Source organism: Falco peregrinus, chromosome 5, assembly GCF_023634155.1.
Source record: "Falco peregrinus isolate bFalPer1 chromosome 5, bFalPer1.pri, whole genome shotgun sequence".
In the NCBI taxonomy this organism is placed as follows: domain Eukaryota; kingdom Metazoa; phylum Chordata; class Aves; order Falconiformes; family Falconidae; genus Falco; species Falco peregrinus.
In genome coordinates, this window is record NC_073725.1 from 7,768,306 (window position 1) to 7,790,693 (window position 22,388).

At 38.5% G+C, this 22,388-nt stretch overlaps 1 protein-coding gene across 4 annotated transcripts in view; it reads right to left on the bottom strand.

Moving 5' to 3' along the window:
* TBC1D5 (TBC1 domain family member 5) overlaps positions 1–22,388 on the bottom strand; it is a 326,048-nt gene that overhangs the window by 77,703 nt on the left and 225,957 nt on the right. For all 4 annotated transcript variants that reach the window (XM_055806534.1, XM_055806535.1, XM_055806536.1 and 1 more), the window contains one exon: positions 4,408–4,550. In XM_055806534.1, coding sequence (XP_055662509.1) covers positions 4,408–4,550 — 143 coding nt within the window. The remainder of the gene's footprint in view (positions 1–4,407; positions 4,551–22,388) is intronic.

The window sequence follows — 22,388 nt, forward strand, 5'->3', positions numbered from 1 at the left end:
AGGACATTGTTGCCAGTGCTCTGTGTGCTGGGGAGCCTTGGGTTAAAGGGATTACTCTGCTGAAACACCTCATGGTGCTTTTTGTTTTATCGTGATCTGTATGCTGCCCACAGCCCGACACGTGTGCTCGAGCCCAAGGAGCAAACCGTGCCCTGGGCTGCGTCCAAAGAAGCGTGGCCAGCAGGCTGAGGGAGCTGGTTCTTGCCCCTCTGCTCTGCCCTGGTGAGATCCCACCTGGAGTTCAGCGTCCAGCTCTGGAGCCCTCAGCTCAGAAAAGACATGGACCTGTTGGAGCTGGTCCAGAGGAGGGTCACGAAAATGAGCAGTGGGATGGAGCACCCCTCCTGTGAGGAAAGGCTGAGAGAGTTGGGGCTGTTGAACCCAGAGAAGAGAAGGTTCCAAGGAGACCTTCTGGCAGCCTTTCAACGTATTAACGGAGCTATAAGAAAAGCAGAGAGAGACTTTTTACAATGGCCTGTAGTGACAGGACAAGGCGTAATGGTTTTACACTGGAAGAGGGCAGATTTAGATTGGATGTGAGGAAGAAATTCTTTAAGATGAGAGTGGTGAGGCACTGGAACAGCTTGCCCAGAGAAGGTGTGGATGCCCCATGGCTGGAAGTGTTCAAGGCCAGGTTAGATGGGGCTTTGAGCAGCCTGGTCTGGTGGAAGGTGTCCTGCCCCTGGCAGGGGGGCTGGGACTAGATGATCTTTCAGGTCCCTTCCAACCCAAACCATTCCATGATTCTTGTCTCCTCAGGAAAAATGTTTACTGTTATCCATCAGAGTGGCATTTTTCTTAAAAATGATAAAGACAATAGCAGTAAGCCAAAACAAACCCCCCTCTCCGAATATGCATCTCAGATTTGAAAGGATTTCTAAGAATCCACTATAGGATAAAATTTCTGGAAGGAGATTCTGTGCAATACAAAATTATGCAGTCTCAGCAGCAGCTGGATGGTGCTGAAGTTCAGCGTTGAAATATCTCACACTGTGGCCAGCTGCCTTGTAATAAGCTTGGTACTTCTGTACTGGTGCTTTTCCTTCATAACTGGCTTGGCAAGAGCCACATGTGAACACAACTTCTATTGTGAACAACTTCTCACTTCCTGAAAAAAAAAGAATGCTACTGGCATTTCTAGGGAAAGGAATAGAGAAACTCCTCTACATAGAGAAAGCAATCTTACTGTCTTTTCATTAATATTTGTTATGCAGTGCCCAGAGGAACATCAAATTGCTTTCTCCCTTCTGCTTTAGATGAGACTGATTTTTCTCTGCTGGTCCAATAACCATTCCTGAATGCAAGCAGCAATAGTAAACTACTCGTCTTCAACAAAGTCCTAATTCTCTGCCACATGTCATTTCTTAAGAGTTTAATGTTTGATGCCACCAGCCCTGTATCCAGCTGACTTCCTAACCCAGGAAGGGTGGGACTGCTCCCCCCTGCTGCTTTAAGCATGGCTGTGTTCTCTTGAGTGGGCCCCGAACCGAGTTAACCACAGATAATACAAACACCTTGCACTATAAGAGAAATAACAAATCAGCTCCTCTAAGAAGGGGCTGCGGCTCATTTATTTCCCTCAAAATATTCTGAGTGCTTTTAGATAAGAAAAAATACACCCTAACAAGGGCCATTGCTAGTCTTCAAGTGGAAACATGATAAAAATATACTTACTCTAACACTGATTAGTCAAAATTAGCTCCTGGTGTAATAATGACATCAGTTTACGACGCAAAATATAGACATGTCTTCCAGGTTTGTTCATTTTTGTCCTTCTTGAAGGGAAGGGAAGTACATAAAACATACATATTTTTGCATCACACCCTCCACTCTGTTTTGATTTCATCAAAAAACACATATACATCCAGACTGGTGAAAAAGAAGTAACATATTCATGCTTCTGATTTGACAGAATAAAAGAATAAAAGTTTTGCGTGATTTTTTCCAGAGAAACCCAGAAAATAATTCATTAAAACTCACAGATACTTTGGTACACAACCCTACACTTGGCTTGTGAGGTTTATCACTCCACGGATATATCTCTCTCGGATACAGATGTAAAACTGAAAGAGCAGCTTACAGAATGTCTGTGTACATGATTATGTATCTGTAATCTCTAAAAACTATGAAGAATAACCTAATAATCTAAATGCTCCCTTCTCCTTGAATAATACAGTTTGAGTAACAGAGAATTTCAAAACTAAAATACAAATAAAATGAAAAATACAGCAGAAATAATACTTTCTTGAAATCACGCCCTTGAGAACATCATAACAAACCAGAGAAAATAATCCATCAATTCCTGAACCAGCAACTTCTCTCCCATCCCCAAATGTGTTGGTATAAAAGAACCCGCACCATTTTTAAACTTTCAAATGCTTTTAGTACTGTATTATTATCATTACTTATATTTGACATTTTAATGACATAATATCTTAGAAGCTCTATTATTATTCCTATTGTTTCTAAGTTTTAAAACTGAAAATTTCCAGACCATTTATTTATAGATGATTAACATCATCGGATGTTTTGAGCTAACATTTCCTTTCACCAAGAGAAGCTTTTTGAAGCTTCTTTTATTTGAAAATGTTTTTAAAAATATTACAACAGAACTTTGAACTCCATTCAAAGCTCAAGTATTACCAGCAATAAAAAAATCAGGAAAAATAGAAAACTTTTCTATTACAGATATATAAGAAAAGCTTTCATTTATCAAATAACTGTGGAAATCACTGCTGTTTGAGCCTGACTTTGAAAATATATTCAGCTATACAGTGTTTATGACTAGGTATTTTGTTTCACCATCCTACCACACTTAAAGTAACTAACTAGGTCCAGCTTTAGAACATAAAGTTACTTATTACAGAAGCAGTATATGTATGAAGTATTAGCTGTCCTGATGGGATGACTCTGCATCTCATTTGGGCAAAGGTACTCCCCTTCAAAGCTATTTACTGCTCTATTTACAAAGCCTGGGGATTTCAGACAAAAGAGGGAGACTGAGTTCATACGGATGCCTAGAACACACTTTTTGCTCACATTTTTAGTTACTTCATACTGATACTTGTACATAAGCACCACGAAGCAAAAGAAAATGAACAGAGAATAACCTTCCCTCCCCAAGAAGAGAGGTGCTTACAATCACAGTTCTAAAGTTGCTTTTTTTTAAGGGAAGTGATGACACAAAGTAAAGGACTGATGTTAAGAGACATTTTTTGATCCATCTGCACTACATATCTATATTGAAAAAATTAAGATTATTTCAGTTTACTGCACATAAACAAGCCAGATTTAGATTGCAGAATGTAACGACCTGGAATCAGATCACCATGAAACAGCAGCATTGATTTTGAAACGTCTAAACTGAATTAAACGTCTACTTCTTTGAGAGTAATGTAAGGTAGCTCTATATGCTCCATGTTTATTGAAAAGTAATTAAAAAAACATATGAAGACAGGCAGTGGAACGACAGTACGTGTAAAATACATGCGTGTTATATTTTCAAGATTGGGTCCCAAAATAGGAACCACAGATGTTGAAAACTTCATGTGTCCTAGAATACAAAATTGTGTCAAATATGTGACCTTGTTATAACCTAAAGCTTACAGATTGTATATACTTAACTCTGAACAGCATGCTGTAGAATTCACATATTTAACGACAGACATGCATCTTGCCACAAAACGCACACTTTGTTGTGGCAAATATATATACAGATTTTTTTGCAAAACATGATGGGACAGAAATAAATGGCTCAATTAAGCATTACATATCGTCCTCCTCCCATTCACAATTATATAAGCTAACAACATTTTTGTGATTTCTTGTCTGTCCCAGCTTAATGTATTTATTGGTCGCCGCTAACCCATAAGAATTCACCTTCGCACATATTTCAGGCATAGTAAAATGAAATGAAATGATAATTTTTAAAGCTGCCACTCTGGCATAGAATAAACGTATTTTGTAATAGTTACTTATCTCTGCATTTGCATTTCCTTCAAGATATCTATTAAAAAATTACAAGTCATTGGCTTGTGCATTTTCCCATTTCTCACAGTAGAACAGGATAAAAATATTTGCAGTGTTAAGGGGAGGCTTCACTCAACTCACCAGCTTGGTCAGAAGGTGGAGCTCTATACATACCTGTACCACTTGCTGCACAGAAAATCTGCAACTCCATCTAAACCCACAGAACTACTCAGAAAACAAACCTGCATTTAACTCCAAGATACAATTTGCTTCATGAATACAGCAGACCGTATCTGATAATAAACGGCTCCTTCTCCTAGCATTTGGAACAATTTTCAGTTTGTTAATAAAGTCACAGTGGAATTTTGCATTTCTCAAGTCCTCTTTTTTCTTTGAAAAATACGTTTGCACTAAGATCGTAAGATAGTTGATACTTACAGGCATCTCTAATATATAACAACATGGCTACAAAAATGTAGTCAACTAAATTCAGGGTGATACTGTCAGCAAATAGAGCATCCCAGACAACCAGAAGGTCCTGAAGTGGGAATTCACGTCCAAAGAGGAGCCTTACCCACCGCCTGAAAAAAAAAAAAGGAAACGATGTCTGTATTTTTTTTACTTTGCCAAGTATGGTAAAGCCAGGATACACAACCCAGGATCAACTACAATCCACAACATTTTACCAAAAAATTTTGCCAAGCGTGAAGATCTGTGGTAACCACTGAATTAATTGTATTTGTGGAAATGTTACTGCATCTAAATTACAGAAGTGATGCCTTACAGACTGTAGAGTCTTCACTGACTAAGATCATTAAGGGGGTGAACCTCAAAGGGCAAAACATATCAATCCTATATACCATATTTTTGAGCATTTAATGTAATAGTGATCTAAGATGAAAGGGATAAAATGTTATGCAAGAATAGCCCGGAACAGCAAAAACAGGAGGGTGAAGTTTATGAGAAGCCCCGAAAAAGCCAGTCAAGTAAATGCCAATTGAGAGATAGATGCCAAACAGCAGCTAAAACGGTCCGGGTCACACTTACTTTGAAGAGGCTTTCTCCCTGTTATTGATGACAGTGTTTGCAGCTCCATGTAAAATACGCTGATGCTATTTGGATCAAACCTAATTTAAATCTTTACCAGTTTTAGTGATACTCTGCATGTAGACCATATCGTTAATTCCTATTCATATCTGTGCTGTTTTCATACCTAGCAAAACGTAAAAATCTGTCTTAGTAAATGCAGTGTTTGCTGGAGGCTGGAAACTTGAGACGCAGTAGAAGAAAATTATTCCTCAAGATTTCTTGTTTCCAGCTCTGGCTTTTACACTAACTTACTTGCTGACCTCAGGAAAGGCACTGCCCTTTCCCATTTCAGAGCAGACCCACCAGCTTTGTACTTTTTAGGTAGGATTATCTAAGGTCATATTTGAAAGAGCTAAAGAATAGTTAGTAACATTAATCCTGAAATAGTTATTACGAAATGGACTTAAAAATAATGAATTACATTTTTAGCTGGGATATGCAAATTACTACACATGTGGAATCTGTTTATTCAGTGGCAAGAAAAGATTGATTGCAAATTTCTGCTAAGCAAATTAAGTCATTCTTTAAAACTCACAAAAATTTCTAAAAAGGCAACTACAAATTTCATCAAGATTAGTTTCACTTGTAAGAATTCATGTTTAACCACTGTTGTCCCAGAACTCATTGTTGGTTAAAGGCATCTGTTTTTTTTGGTTTTTTTTTTTTTCTGATTCCAGTAATAAAAGTTCATTTCTAGACAAATGAAATCCACCACGTCAGTCGAGCACATGCTTTTAAGATAGCAACAAGCTGTACAAAAAGACTCTAGTCTTATAAAAGAAATTCAAAGGGCTGTTTTGTGACTCAAGATCCTGTTCACTAAACTTCACTACCACCCTCCCCACCCCCCCCCGCCACTGGAACCATATGTATAAACCGCAAAAAAATCTATATAAAAAAACCCATGTACAGATTTAGAGATCACTACATAGAATTTCTCCCCTTGCAAGTCATGTTCCCTTTTAAAAGTGAAAATACGTGATTTCAAAAGACAGCATCATCTCGTCCTTCTATTAAGCATCTACGGTCTAAGGTCTTGTAACTTTTTAAGTTAGTGTAGTAATTCTAAAATTCGCAATGTTAACTATGAAAACCCACAAACTCCGTGTGTGTCGCCCTTTGAGCAAACCCCTTTCCTGGGAGGCCATTTTCAGGCCTCAGAAAGAGAAATCAGAACTGTTAACACAAAAGCAGGGCTTAGCTACTGCATTTATTTAATACCCTGTCTGTTCCATCTCAGGAATTGTACCATATAGAGGCACATAACCCTATAGTGCCTAGCCTACAGGAGACTATTATCCTATGGTGACACAGCCATCACCCAGACTCTGTGGGAAGCCTATTACTTGCATTAACAACCCCTCCCACCTGTAAAACTGCAACTTACCGGTTACACAAACTGTTAGGTGAGAAATTTCAGCTAAGCTTGAAGCATCTGAGCTGACTTTGCTTGCAACTACCCAAATCTCATTCAGAAGCCTTGCTGAAAGTCTAATACACTTCAAGGGAAAAAATACACCATGGTGTAATGGGATTTGTTATTAGTCTTTTATTAGAAATCTCTTTTGCTTCTTTACTACTTCATTATGCAGTGTTAATCGTTTGTAGATGCAGGTTTATTCTGCTCAAGCAGAAGTCATTCCTTTTTTTCTCCTGCTTTTATATTTTCTCCTGGGAAAATTAAATCTCCGTCCCCAGAGGTATCACGTTTCACAGATGCAGACTGCTGAAGAACAACTGGACTTCCTTTTGCAACCATAATATTACCGTTAATTATTTGAACCTTCCAGTCTTAAAGGGAGTAAGCTGTTCATACTGTTTTAAATGCATATATACTAAATGCTCTCTTATTTTCTTTGGCGGCATTTAGCTCATCACATCTATAAACCAAGGACCCTATTGCCTATGAACCATACTGCCATATGGCAGGACTTCACTCAGCTTTTATATTCATAAAAAGGGATCTTAATTCCTTAAAGTAAGTGTCCACACTGAAAAGCTGTCTTTCAAACTAACATGTTTTTACAGCTTTTACAAATATTTGCAGAGAATGTAAGACACACTTAATAATTGCATTGGATGTGATAAACTGTTTTTTGGTGGTGTGGTGGTTTTTTTTTTTTTTTTTTTTGAGATGGCTGTCTCTGGTTTAATTATTGTTCTGTCCTGTTAATCTTGCCTTACATCTGTTACACCTGCAGACTGTGAGGCTCACAATAGTATACCTTTTATCACATGCAGTAATACAGTAATTCATATTTTACCAGGCACACTTAGCAATTAAAATCTACAAAAAAACCCCTACCAGATTCTTTAAAGCCACAATACGCCAAGGTACTACTACTTACACTGTAGAATATGTAACTGTATCTTCCACTTATGATTCCTATATAATTAAAGCAATATTCTCAAGAGATCAGTAATTACTAGCAATAGATAATGATTCATTAATGACCTTACGATATAGGGAAAGCAGGATAAAACTGTGCTCTAGTAAAGCCATTAAATAAGGCAATGATCCAGCCTTACCAGTTCTAGCTAAACCACAACCATTTTGACTGAGATTTACAGGACAATTTCCAAGCATCAATAAAATTAACTTATGTGTTACAAATATTTAGCTGCTTATCTTCTCTGTCTTCTTGGAAGGCAGAGAATTCTTTTAAAAAATTAAATAAGCCTAAGAAATTGTTACAGATGAGGTGATACAAACAGTTGAGGCGTGTTTATGAGGACAAAACAACAAAATGAAATCAGAAAGAGTAAGAAAAAACACAACACTCGGGAAGGGAAAACATGACTCTGAAGCTACTTGTAAATGACTAAATCTAGGACCTACAACTTGTCAACAAGTTGCCTAAAAATTCTGCTGTAACAGCCTGTTTTCAGCCATTTATACTCTTACTAAACTCAATCTTCAGTATAATTTCCACTCCAAGCATCTGCTCAAGGCTTGATTTTTTTTTTATTAATTGATACTATTCATTAGAACAAGGTTAAAAAAAATTCTTCTCATGCTTAACTTTTTTCCTCAAGCACTTCATTACGAAGGTCTAGAATAAACCCAAAAAGGTCTCTGGTATTTTTCCTTTTTGCTGTGTATATTAAAAAAAAAAAAAAAAAAAAACCCAAGCCCAAATTTGATAATTCCTTGGTTGACCTAAAGAAAGCTCCACAGAGTATGTTCTGCTTCATCCTAACTCTTGCCACCAGCCCAAGGGTGCATCTTCCATCCTGTCCTTCACCCCAGCTGCACTCTCCTACCTGCACGGGAGATGGCAAGGGTACCCGTCACCCTCCCGTGATGGCTAGCGCCGCTCAGCAAACGGGATGGCGGAGGACGCTGTTCATCTAGTTGCCCATGCTTGCAATACTCAGTAGTGGGAGTTTTCTGGAGAAAGGAAGGGTCAGCAGCATTTTGCAGGACGTCATTTCATTTTCAGCGCAAGTTTCGCTGCGTTTTTTTTTTAAATAAGAAAATTAAATGGACTGCATTGAAAAGAACGCCATCTTATCAAAACTAAGCACTCGGAAGCTGAGAAATGCCAGAATTAACATCAGTTGTTTACTGACTGAGAAAATGATATGTAAGCTCTGTCTCTTTAAACTCTGTCATGAATTATGTTCAAGCAAACATTTGTAGCCAGTGCAATTTACTATGTAAAGTCACGGTCAATAATTTAGGAGAAAGGGTAGACAGACTTGAGCTGTGATCTGCTTGTTCAAAAACGAGATATGGAAAAAGGATGAGGAGCAACATTTGTAGAATGCTTTCAAAAGAACTTAAAGCTGTAGGGACGATAAAGAATTACATCGTTCCATGCCAGCCAGCAAGCGCTGCTCTGGGCAGACCTGATGCCCACGCTACGATATCAGAGGTGTGCGTTGCTACCCTACGGCCCCCGGGTGGGCTGCGGCTGAAGAAAGCTGGGTGGCTTCGCGGCTGCCCTGCTGCAGAAGTGGCCGCAGGACCAACACAGGAGCCACGCTTCCGCAGCAGCGCTCGTCAACACTCCCACGAAGGAGAAGAAAAAGCAAAGACAGCTGTAAATACACAGCAAAAGTATCTCAAAAGAAGACATCTGATAGCAGGAACCGTCCCGGACCTGCTAGTCGCCACAGGCAGTCAGAAGGGAGACAGGCAAGCTCAAGCAGAGGATGAGGAAGGTCATTTATTTTCTTTGAATGACATGAAGGAGACCAACCAAGACAAGCTTTAGCAACACTTCAGCTCAGACCTGTTACACAGTCCAGTTCTTTAGTGTTCTGCCTCCTTTCTTCATAAATCTTGTTTTTACCAAGACTCCTGTGGCTTTATACAGTTCAGAGATTTTGTATGGAATGCCCTGAAGAGATTAATAAAACCTTCAAATGATACAAGACAGTGAAAGAAACATACCCGAAGTATAATCACAACTTTTTCTTTCAGCTACTCTTCTACAAGAGTCTTTTAGGAAGGGAGGTAACTGCTCAGGCTGCATGAGAAACTTAATGATCACAGATGAGAAGAAAGTTCAAACAGTTAAGTGTAACAATTAAAAAAATGACATGTCTAAAATAAACAAAACTTTATTACAAAAGATAATAAAATAAATTATTAAGATCCAGGATTTTGTCAGAACGGAAAGAAGCACATGGAAGCCCAATAAAGCCAAACAACTGGTGGTGTTTTGAAGTCATGTGGGAAGATCACCAGACTTTCAGAGATTTACAGAAACCTCTGATGTGTTCAATGTAAACGTTGAGCATTTTATACAAACCATACCCGCAGATGCACACCACCCATAAAGGATGTACAGTGAGACATTGTTACAGCATATGTTCCATTTTTTTGCCTTAATCTACTTAACTTGTGAAGGGAATGAAAACAGACATCTTGCTAGAAGATGTGTTTACTTCAACCATAAATTCAAATGTTAATTCTGGATTTATTAGATAAAATTATGTGGCCTTTGTCATTTCAGAAGGCTGACAAGATGATCAGGTTTTACTTAAGTTGCAAAACATTTAAATATAGATTCCTACCACATCTTGTCCAGTAGTGTATGCTGATTGTACAAAAGTGCGTGTGATAAAGAGGGAAAAAGTGTGTGCCAGCATCTAACAAATCATTCAGCTTCTCCTCAGAGATAATAGAAAGTATATAAAAAACGATTCTTATTATGTGTGCACATACACCTGCCTTATCTAAGTAATTTCAGGTTTGTATGTGGAGTCCTATTCTGCCAGAGAATGACACACATGCTTTGGTGTAATCAGGATCTAGGTGGGACTACCTTGTCCTGCACTCCCATGCAGGTTTTTCATTTCACCCAGTTTCTCCTGTACTGGCTACATGAAGCTTTGGTGGATCACTGCAGCACATCCACGCATCATGGTTCTGCTGCTGGGTGGACACAAGGTAAGTTATTGTTTTTGGGTTTGGTTTTTTTTTCTGGTTCAAATTCTGTTTGGTTTATGGTCACATCCATTCATTTTCAAGTTTTACATAGTTATATTAAAGCCCTCTCAATTTTAAAAACTATGGTAAGATCTACAGGCTTTTTGTTCCACAGCTTAAACACTGGGGACTTATGCAAAGATAAAAATTACTGTGATCGAAAACAAAAATGAAACCACACATTTACGTTATGGATTGTATGGGTTTCAAACTCTACCATAGGTTTTCCTGTCAGAAAATAAGTATTTAAAAGTAAATAATAATGATAATAAACACTCATTTATTAATATAGACCCATTCAAATTTAGGCTAAGTGATGAACAATAATACTGTTCATAGTTTACATAGAAAAAGGTTTTGATTTGTCCTATTGAAACTTCCTACTGCTCTAAATATCCTGATATTTTAATAGTAATTACCTTATCTAACACAGACTAGCACCCCTCTTCAAAATGAATACTTATAATTACATTTTTACAAATAAATGACATAAACATTTAATGGTTATGTGGATTATTTCCTTTCCCATTTGGTTTCTTTAAGATTACTGGTAAAGATTACTCCAGTTTGCATTTGAGAAAAAGTCTGTCTGTTTTTGGAAGACTATGCATTTCCTTATTAAAGAAGGTTTTTCCTTCTAAAAAAGGAATTCCTAATAATTACCTCCCCCTCCTTACTGTAATTTACCCCTCATTGCAAAAGCATTTACTGCTGTCTTAAGTGAGACCCATTGTAATAGACTCACTAGCAGGAATGTGCTGAATGAAAAAGGTGTTATTGCATCTTTGTAGCAGTAGTGTTTCGTATTTTTAGAAATTTTCTACAATAAAACTCCTGAACCTGTTAGCCTGCTTTGGGTAGGTTCCTGTCCCAGTTCTTAACTAACTTTAGGCACCTGTTTTAGCATTGGTGCTGTTCTTGGCTTCAGATTTTCCGAGGCTGCCACTGTCACCTACTGGTGCTCCCCACCTGCAACCATCTTCCTGGTGGCACCAGCAGCCCAGGTACCACCAGTACCTTAGGCATGTTCACCAGTGGTGATGCCCCTGCAAGAGGGAAAGGTAATTTTCCTTCACCTTCTTGCTAAGTTTTTGGTCCCCAATGTAGTTCTAGCTTATCGTGCTGGTTTAAGCGTTGCTGATTGTACTTTCACGCTCTTCTGAATTTGTTTTGGAAGTTGTTTCATGTGAGTTTACGGGAAGCTGCTTACTGGTGACAAGAGTGATGTATTTTGCCTCTTCATGCAGCCATGTACATTTCTCCTGCCAGTTCACCCTGCTTCAGTGTACATCCCAATGATAAGGAACTTTAGAAAAAAAACTTCGACACAGTGTATTACTGGCAACCATACTCACTAAAACCTATCCCTGATTTTAAAACTCTGCTCAACGTTTCTACTACACTCTATAACCAGCGTACCTGGTTACACAGGACATAGAAAAGGCTGAAGTACTGAATGCTGTCTGTGCCTCAGTCTTGACTAGCAAGCCTGGCTTTCAGGAATCCCAAGTCCCAGAGACAGAGGAAAAGGCTGCAGGAAGGAAGATGTACCCTTGGTGGAAGAGGATCAGGTCAGGGAATCCTTAAGCAAAGTGGACATACGCAAGTCCACGGGCCCTGAATGCAATGCACCCCCGAACGCTGAGGCAGCTGGCAGATGTCATTGCGAGGCCACTCTCAATAATCTTTGATCAATCTTGGTGGCGGGGACAATGTCTGAAGATTGAAGGAAAGCAAATGTCACTTCTATCATCAAGGTTAAGAAGGACCCAGGGAACTACAGGCCAGTCAGCCTCACCTTGATCCCTGGGAAGATGACGGAGCAGCTAATCCTGGAAAACATTTCCAGGCACCTGAAGGACAAGAAAATCATCGGGAGTGATCAGCGTGGCTTCTCAAAGGGGAAGGCAGATGAATTCGTATCCGCAAAAAGGCATGTAAAATACACACCGAAAGATCACCACAAGCTGCTCTGCCCACCCACAACAATCTCATAAACAAAAATAAAGACCCTGCAATGACAGGCAGAGCATTACAGAAACTTGCCTAAAGATGTGGTGGTTTTCCATACTTGAATTTTTAAATTCCCATCAGATGTTATTACAAAATTCTGGAGCAATATCATGTAAGATTGGATCTCATTCAGAGATTATTGGATAAAGTCCTATAAAAGCAAGAATTCAGACCAATTAAACTTATAAACCTGTATAATATTGGGTTATTGTTCTGATTTTGCAATTTATTTGATTGATCTTCTTAATCTAAAACTCCAATAATATGACTGGCTTAAACAAGCTACTAACATGGATGTAATTGATTCACCTTTTCTTTACCTAATGGGTCAACTTGCTTTTGACTTTTTTCTCTGAGAGAATTCTAGTTTCTCTGCATATTAAAATGTTTTTTTTTAAAGTAGTAGTTTTACTTGCAGGCTTTGCCAATGGTTCTCACATCACATTTGCAATAGCCCATTTCTGGAAAAGCTGGAATCTAAATTTATTTGTAATGGTAATTATGGACTAACATTGTAAGACACAATGACTTTTCATAACCAGTACTGATCTCCATCAGTTTTATCTTGTACCGGCTTGGTTAGATTACAGACACTTCCCCTTTCAACTTCATCCCTCTAACATTTTCAGAGGCTATTTTGGTTTTTAGCTACTACAAGACTGTAAACTTGCAGAATAGGAAAGAGTAAAAAAAACCTTTTTCATTAATCTGTTTAATTGATTTGAAAACGGACTTGACTAGTACTAGAGACAAGTCTGCAAATGGCTTTTCCATAACACTAAAAACTTCAAAAACAGAGCTAGGAACTGAATGGGTTCAGAAAAAGAAAACATAAACAAGTTTCCAATTTTTTCAGCAGGAAAGATGGGAGAAACTGGACATTTAGGTGGAAATTTGTATTGTGGATGTAACTCTTGCATGATCAGAGACTTGCCTTGAATGTAGCATTTAATTTAAAGAAACTCTCTGAAGAGGGAGAAAAGTTCATTGCTCATTTTTTTTTTCATTCCTCCTAAACATGAAAAGCTAAACGACTTCAATTTTAGTATTTCACATACACATGGCTTAGTAATTAACAGCTATTACAAGCACCGTACTGAGACTGCTAGCCTGTGTTTGCAGTAAATACAACATCCACCTACTGGACTATAACAATTTACTAACCACTCATTACTGTGAAGGACAGATGAAACTGTTGTACGCCAGCAGTGACCTACAGGAAGAATCATCATAATGAAATAACTAACATGGTTTCAGCCATTGCTGATTTTTGTAAAGGACAGAAGTTCTAGACATTTGTCAAGATTCTAGTCAAGGTGCTTCAAGTTGATAACAAATACCACAAATCAAAGCTGAGGCACCCAGTTTTTAAATCTTGGCCAAAATACAGAGGTAACAACATGAAGGGTCTAGCTGTTATACCATGACTCATTTAGAAATTATCTGGACTAAACTGTGCTTTTTATTCAAAGGAAAAAGACTGAAGAGTACTGCTGTGTTTCTGCAAAAGAACTAAATTTAAACAGCACAGGCAATACTCAGATCTAAAAAGCAAGCTTCAGTGCAACAAAATGATGGTGATAAACCAGAAGGAGCAGAGGGGGTTACCACATTCTACTGGAAAAAAACCTTTGAAGTCAATGATAAACACCCCTTAAATGCAAGGAGTATGGGACTTCATCTCTGATACTATCTAAAATCCTAATTTCATGACCAATACCTGCACTAGCAAGAGAAAAATGTAAGAACTTGAAGGTGTGTCTACTGAATGTTTAATGCTCTTTGCTTCTATGCAATTAAAACCTACAGTCCTAAATACTGATGATGCATGTGCATTTTGTTTTGAAAATCACTGCAGAGTAGCAAAAACATTTTCTTTTTTTAACAAAAATAATTACAAGTGAGTGATTTTAAACACTGTTTGCTGCAACAAACCTATTGAAACAAAAGAGGCACTTCTAAATTAGCAAAGTTCCTACTGATATCAGCCATTAGCAATTACGAACTCCACCCCCCGATCTTTTCCATCTTTAAACAGCAATGATTAGATTTGGTTTTAAAGTGGAGAAATTATATCAGAAAAACAACTCTCAGTGTTGCAATTAAAGTGCAGTTCTTAAGATGATAAAATAAATTTGCTAATAGCTTTATCCATTGATTCAAGATGCATCCAGTAGGTTTAAAAGATACAGCAATTCTTTTGTACAATCTCTCTGTAAAAGAGGAATCTATAATATTTTACTGTTCCATATTGTTAAATCTTCTATAGAGTTACTACATTTCTTTGTAGAATCCACTTGGGCAAGACTCATTCAAAAAGACATGTATTTTAAAACAAAAGGAAGAGATACAATTTTGTTAATAGCTCTAAAGTAAACAAATAAGTACTGATAAAATATTACGAAGTTTATATTCTATCTTGAAGACTTCTCTATCACAATTAAATAAAATGCCTTTTCTGTCCATAAAAATTTGAAATTGACAACTGAACCATCTCTCTGTTAGTCTGTATCAAAATGTTCAAATAAATGAATTTTTTTTCTGGTAATGTTAAATAAACCATATAAAAAATTCAGGAGATTTAACTTTTTTTTTTTTTTAATTCTTCAGAAACTAGCTGCCTATGTCCAGCAATGGAACCGCTACTGGAAAACACGCTGTATTCAAACCAACAAGGCACCATGCCTGTTCTGACTCTACCGCTACTTTACCAAACCACGTTAGTCTTTTTCTCCTTTCTAATCCCATTTCTCCACCACAGCCGGTTTTGGGTGTTACAGAGAATTCATTTGATGATGAAGACAGTTTTAGGTTTTCATAGTAAAATTCAGGATGGCAATACACCCCAAAATAGGCATTATAAAGTAAAAGGGTAACTTTAAGCTAATTAAAGCTGGTTTCAGCAGGGATAGAGTTAAGTTTCTTCCTAGTAGCTGGTGCAGCGCTGTGTTTTGGATTTAGTATGAGAATAATGTTGATAACACAGTGATGTTTTAGTTGTGGCTAAGTCGTGCTTACTCTAAATCCAGGACTTTTCCAGTTTCCCAAGTTTGCCAGTGAGCAGGTGCACAAGAATCCGGGAGTGACCAGACAGAGCCAGGACAGCTGACCCCAACTAGCCAACGAGCTATTCCATACCACAGAACGTCATGCTCAGTATATAAACTGGGGGAAACTGGCCAGGGCCTGCCGATCGCTGCTCTGGGACGGGCTGGGCATCCATCAGTGGGTGGTGAGCAATTGCACTGTGCTTCGCTTGGTTTCATTTTTTTTTCTTTCCCTTTGGGTTTTATTCTTCTCTCTTTCTCTCTCCTTTTCATTATTATTATTATTATTATTGTTCTCATCATATTTTCTTTTATTTCAATTATTATATTGTTCTTGTCTCAACCCATGAGTTTTACATTTTTCCTGACTGATTCTCCTGTCCCGCTGGTGGGGAGGAGGAGTGAGCGTGGCACTTAGTTGCCAGCTGGGGTTAAACCATGACACTCCTTTATCTCATAAAACTGCATAAATATCTGTCAAATGTATCTGAAGTAAAAGGGCATGGCCTTTACAAAGTGATAATCTTTCAGTTGGGCTTAAAGCATAAGAAATTGAAATTGTGATACTTTGATATGAAGAGAACAAAAGCTTATTAAGCTATTTGGCAGCTGAGCTCAGAATAAAACAGGCACCAGTAATGAAGACTTCATTTAACATCAACAAAATCTTACTATACACATACCTTTTGCAGAAGTCTTATCCTAGTATTTGGAAAAGGCCTGCTGATTATGCAGCACACGAGCTCAGGTAAAACCAGACCACCACGGATAAATAAATTATTTGCCAATGAACTGGTAAGAAAAATGTGTAGCTGTAGCTGGACACCGGAACAGATGCAAAAACCCACCAGACACTTTCCCCTTGAGAGTCAAAATTAAACAGCAATAAATAAACCTAAAATGGACAGAATTCCTATCTACTGCCTGAACTGGGGGCTTATTTCTGCAAGCCTCTTTATAATTAAGTATATAACATTTCAAAATCTCTTTGTGGCTCTCCACTCCAGAGGATAAATTTATTTATTTTTTAAAATGAGGAGAGAAGATTTATATCATCACTGAATTCAATATTACGTCTATTGTATGCTCTAAAACTAAATTAAGAAGCTGTTCAGAGGCCATACATGCAGCAGTCCATTTCAATCTATTAGTCTGGCTAAATGCCTTCATATATCCAGTGAAGGGAGTCATCATCATCAATCTGCCAGTTTTAGTGACCAGTCAACTACATGTTGATGCATGTACTGAGGAAACACAAGCGTTTCCTCCCTTCTGTTGTGCTCCTAAACATAAGAATAAAGTGAGGCTGTTCCAATAGGTAGCACACAAAATGATGATTTAGCTCTTAGTGTAAAAGTCTTAGAATCACCACTTCATTTATAATCTTAGTTCAAAGACAGAATGTCAGTTTGCAGCCCAATTCCATTATTGAGCCAGGTAAGGCAAATAAAGAGTTAATTAATTTTGCCTGGGAAGTCAATTGCACCATTGTTATCCAGTGTCTTGCTTTCATTTAATCTGTTAAGCAAAAAAATGCAGACTTTGTTTTAGCCTTTCTGTATATACCTAAACCGAGTTGTTTTACATATTAGTTACAAGAATAGGAACTTCAACTTTTGTGAAACAAAGTACCTGTGAAGTTTTGCGGTGTGTAGCAGCAGGCTTATAGGAACGCTGCATCTTTTCAGAGATGCACAAGGGCTTAGTGGTCTCATTTAGCTACCTATGTGCCCCTGCAGAAGCCCTGCTAGCAATAAAATACTCTGGTGGCAAACAGCTAATTCATTAATTAACCACAGTATTTGCTGGAAAGGAAAGCACTAAACAATGCGGCACAGAAAGTGCAATTGCGGTTGTTCCAGGTCCCTGTCTGCAGTATGTGTGGCAGAGGCAAGCAATGCCTATGCTGTTTCTAATTATTCCAATTATCATGGCACACTATGAAAACTTGATTAATAACACTGAAGATATTGTTGTGGCAATTAGCCATATGGTTGTGGGACTTTATTCTGTCACGATTTAGCCATTAGCATCTACTTATGTTTGTCAGAACAGAGCATCCGTGACAAGTTGGAGTTCCGCTCACCTTGCCGAGTCCCTGGTGAGCAACACCAGAGAAATGTTTATTCCTGGGAGCCCCGTGCCTGAGTAAATTTTTCATGTGGCATCCGGCCTGACTGGGGACAAATGTCAAGTAGCTTACACAACGACCCATCAAGCCGGGCTCTCTGCAAAAGGCACCTCATGAACAGCTTACCAAGACAGACTTCTTTCAGGGGGGGGGATTTGACCAGTAAAATTAGTGTCAAATGTCTTGTATTCATTGTTTTCAACCGTTAACCATTGAGACAGCATGTAGCTACCCTTATTTAGACATGATGAAATGCTCTATTATGATTTTACACACCTGTGAGTTACATATTACCGTGTGCTTGAAATGTAGATCTCCAAGCTGAGGGACTACGGGGCAGCAGTACTGTCAGGCTGGTCAGCCAAACTGACAGCTACAAAAGCTATCCATTTTTATGAGCCTTCCTTTTCAGACACAAAGTATATGTTAAAAAACATACTTGTCCTTTCTTTTCATTTTGTGGTCAAAATAACTGCTCATCTCTGAAAGTTCACCTCTAAGACACAAGTAAAAGCTTTAAAAAGCTCATTAATAACGTAAGGCTGCCTCCCCCCCCCCGGCCCCGAAAGCAGAGCACTAGTCTTACCAGTTCTCTAACTTGCAAATCAGCTAGTAGAAATGTGTTTACATCTGCATGTCACTCAAAATCAAAATGTTTGCAATTAAGGATAATTCCCAACTTGACCAGTTGCCCACAGTTAAGAATCAACAAGTTAGTCGTTATTAAAAGGAGTAGGAAGCATTAAAGAATCAGCATCTTGCTGCACAGGGATGCCATACATACAACTGATGAAAGCGTGCTGACCTATTTTAGACATGAGAGGAGGAAGCAATAACCCAAGTTTATGGAAATGGCAATGTTAATATGTAAAATGACACTACATAAGAAGTTTCTAAGAAGCACAAACCTTCAAGAAAACCCACAGTACTGTAGAAATTCACCAGCTCCTGTTAAAAAGAACAGTAAGAATTGCTATTTTTTGAATACATATACCTCTCTACCTATATGGTAGCTTTCCTCTTATAGTTACTATCTTCCATCTGTATAGATCTTTCACACACTGTGAGGAGACAGATACATCGTTTAAAACCATAAAAGTAATTGTAAAGAAATAAAAATAGACCGAGGACTCTGAGCAGGTGTAATATTTTTAACTAAATTTAACTCGCTATTTAATTACAAGAATTTTAGTTGACAAGACACCTGGGCATAAAACTTGCTGACAAATGTCCATGTAAGAAAACAAGAGAACACTTCACACAGCTCACTACTAACAGGGATATATCAGCAAAATAAAGTTATTAGCAAAAGAGAGGGACGGGATGTGCTTCCCATCAGACATACCAACTTTTAATGGAGAGCTAGCTCTAAGGCTGAAAAAAAACCCCAGTAAAGCCTTTTTTTCCATTTATGCCCTTTTGATTGAGATGATCAAGTTTGTTTTTAAATAACAGTGTTTGTGGAAAATTAGATACTGACTGTCCTAGAAATCCCATCTGTGCACACAGACACTCATATGTGGAGGGGGATCGGGTGTAAAGGAGGTAAATAATTCAAAGAGGTAAACAAGGAGCGAAATAAATACTAGGCAGGAATGAAGAGGAAGGATAGACAAGAGGGAACAGAAGATTTAGGAAAGGAAGTATCAGTGAGGATTTTTTTTCCATAGGAGCTGTGGAGAACAAGGTGAACAACCTAAGGGGTAATTTGTGTGCGTGTGGGCAGTGGGCTCAGCCCTAAGCCTGTGTAAGGGCTTCAGCTTTCTCCTTAACCACAGAGGGTGCTTGTAGGAGGTGAAAGCAGCAGCACATGGCCTTGCTCAAAGTTTAACTGACTGTTGTCTCCAAAAGGGTCCCTGCAGGACTCTCCCCGTGGCCACCACATGGCTTCTGAGATGGAGAGAAGACCCTGCAGCTGGAGCCACAACCCTGCGGAGGGAGCAGAACCACCGTTTGCCCGGGCTGCGTTCTGTTCTTTGCCATGCTGGAGATCTGCTTTCACCTTCGCAGGCCATTGCAAGAATACAGTTGTGATTACAATGAAATGAATAACGAGACTGCAGACGATCTGGTCTGACGGTTAGGATGACATATGTTTTCTACTTGTTATCCAACTGCACGTTTTGGACATACTATAGATGAATATATGCTATATTTTCAGCTAGTACTGATAATATTTAGAGGAAACGAGGAGGACGGAAGTGGAGTTAAACACTGTGCTATCCACATCGGTGGTCAAATCGTACCATGCCTGAAATCCGGACAGATCAGATAAGACCATAATCGCTCCTCCTTGGCCAAAATACAAAGTCTTACAGCAAGCCATGCTTCAAACAAATATTGTGTCTCAGCTCCAGCCATGTTGTATAGAAACAATGCAGGCTGTTTCTTTTCCATTTCTACCTTATTTATACAGGCTTAAGTATTTACAGGAACTTTCTACTATGTGTATGTTGATTTCTGATTATCTTTGGCACTGCAAACTTGGCTGGAACATCTAGACCCTATTTTTGTCTGCTAATTCACTATTTCAGATTAATTTATTGTTATACATGGACCAAAACCAGCCACAATGACAAATATGCCAGGTTTTACAGTGTGGCTACCTCAAAGAGGTGCTCCGTTTCAAGAATCAGAAAAGCACTAGAAGTATTCCTCCAGCAAAGAATTCAAGTTCCAATTTTCTGTATGCTGCTCAGAAATTTCAAGGTAGAAAAGGGACAGTAGAAATCTCTCTCTGGCTCCCTGGCAGAAAACCTGTTGCACACTTATCCGTTTGAAATAACAGATCTCTCAAAATGACAATAATTTAAAGCCTATTGTCGTCTTTATACTCTGATTTGTTTCCTTAAAACTGTATTTCAACTTACTTCTAAAGTGATGTACCTTTTTGTGAACCACCCTCTTTCCGCTGCTAATGTGAGAGGCGCACAAGGGACATTTCAGGATTGTTTTTAGGCAGCTTGAACAAGGACCTGACACACTAACCCTCTGGTATTTCCTACAACTGGCAAATGCAGACGGGGAAAGTGTCCGTCAGATGCGATAGAGGTGAACGCCTGTTTCATTGGAGGCATTTCCATGAATGCAGGTAGGCTCTTCTGCAGGCTGCTCCCTAGCTTTTAGGAAAGTAGCGGTACGGGGAGGGATGTGATCAGATACAGGATAAATGATCCCTACAGGAGGTATGAAAAGGAAGGGCTGGAGGCTATTCATGTCTAAAGCCTATTTTACTTGACCACACTCTTCCATGTTCCAGCATAATGAAGCCACAATGTACCTGTCAGGTAAGAAGCCAGACACATGCCTGGTGTTGCATCTGGTCTAGCACAGCCAAATGCATTTGTCTGTTAAGCCAACAGATCATCCCAGGCAGCACAACACCTAGCTCTGGAGACCACCTGCCAGATGGACCGAAACAGTCCCCTCAGATTGTGGGAACAGATCGCACTGATTCATGATAACCTCAACAATGCCTTAAGGCACATCTTCTCAACTCAATTCTTGCTCATGGTTGTTTGGGATGTAGGTGGTATTTTATGTGAAGGAAATTATGCTATTGAATATTTAGTTGGCTGTGACAGGTAGAATGCGTACTTTGAGGAGGTGGCATCTATCTCTGTCAGTTAAACCATGGTGTGAAAACACTTGACAACAATTATTATAAACTCTCTTAGTGCTTTGGATAGTATTCCACAATCTTAGATAAGTGATCGCACGCCTGCTTTTATAAAGGCCACTGTTCAGGATACCAATCATTTATGGATTTTACTTTCACACAGAACATACATGGTCTCCAAAGGACCTGTTCACAGAAAGTTTAGCAAGCTTTTTGATGTCCAAAACAGGCTGACTCAGCAACAACTCTGATTTGGATGAGAGAATTCGAAAACGTGGGCTACCCTTGCAGCATTATCTTTTTTTTTTTTTTTTCCTTTCTTCTTTTTCTTCTGTTAGAAGTTCCAATTCTGAGGTTTATACTCCAAGGTTCAAAGAGATTTATACCCTAAGACCTCACTTATACTTGAGAAAAACAACTTGTACCACAAAAATTATCAATCACATTCAAATTTCCTATTCAACTGTCTGCTGAAAATTACCTTCAGAAAAAGCACATCATCTCAGTCTTCGCCTTGGCTTTGTGAGAATTTGTGGACTCCTGGGAGTTCATTTTGCTTCTGTCCAATCATTAGTAACAAATAGGACGTTTTTAATCCAGCATCAACTTTAGGAAAGCACTTGCTGAGCACAGTAAGAACTATAGCATGGAGAATAAAAGAAATGAAAGCACATCCATCTTTGGAAACCAAATGTAACCCACAGGATGAGGCAAGAGTTTAGGAATAGGAAGAAACAGCCACAGGCGAATTACTGTCCGTATCACCCTCCTCTCTTTATGGAAGATAAGCATAATCACTTTCACCGAGTACTATGTATTAAAATCTTTATCAAAGAAACCCTTAAATTAAAAATCCATCTTTAACATTACTATAAAACAATTATGAATTATCTTTTCAGGAATACCACAACGTATAAAATGATGTTTTTTTCACACATCAAATACAGAGGCTAAGATTCACGCATATAAAGGATATTCTTAGCACTGCCTAAGGTGAGTGAGGGTAATATTTATCAGCTAATCTATCAGCATCAGAACACAACAAAAGGTCACCATTTCTGATTCTGAATGTGTCCTTAA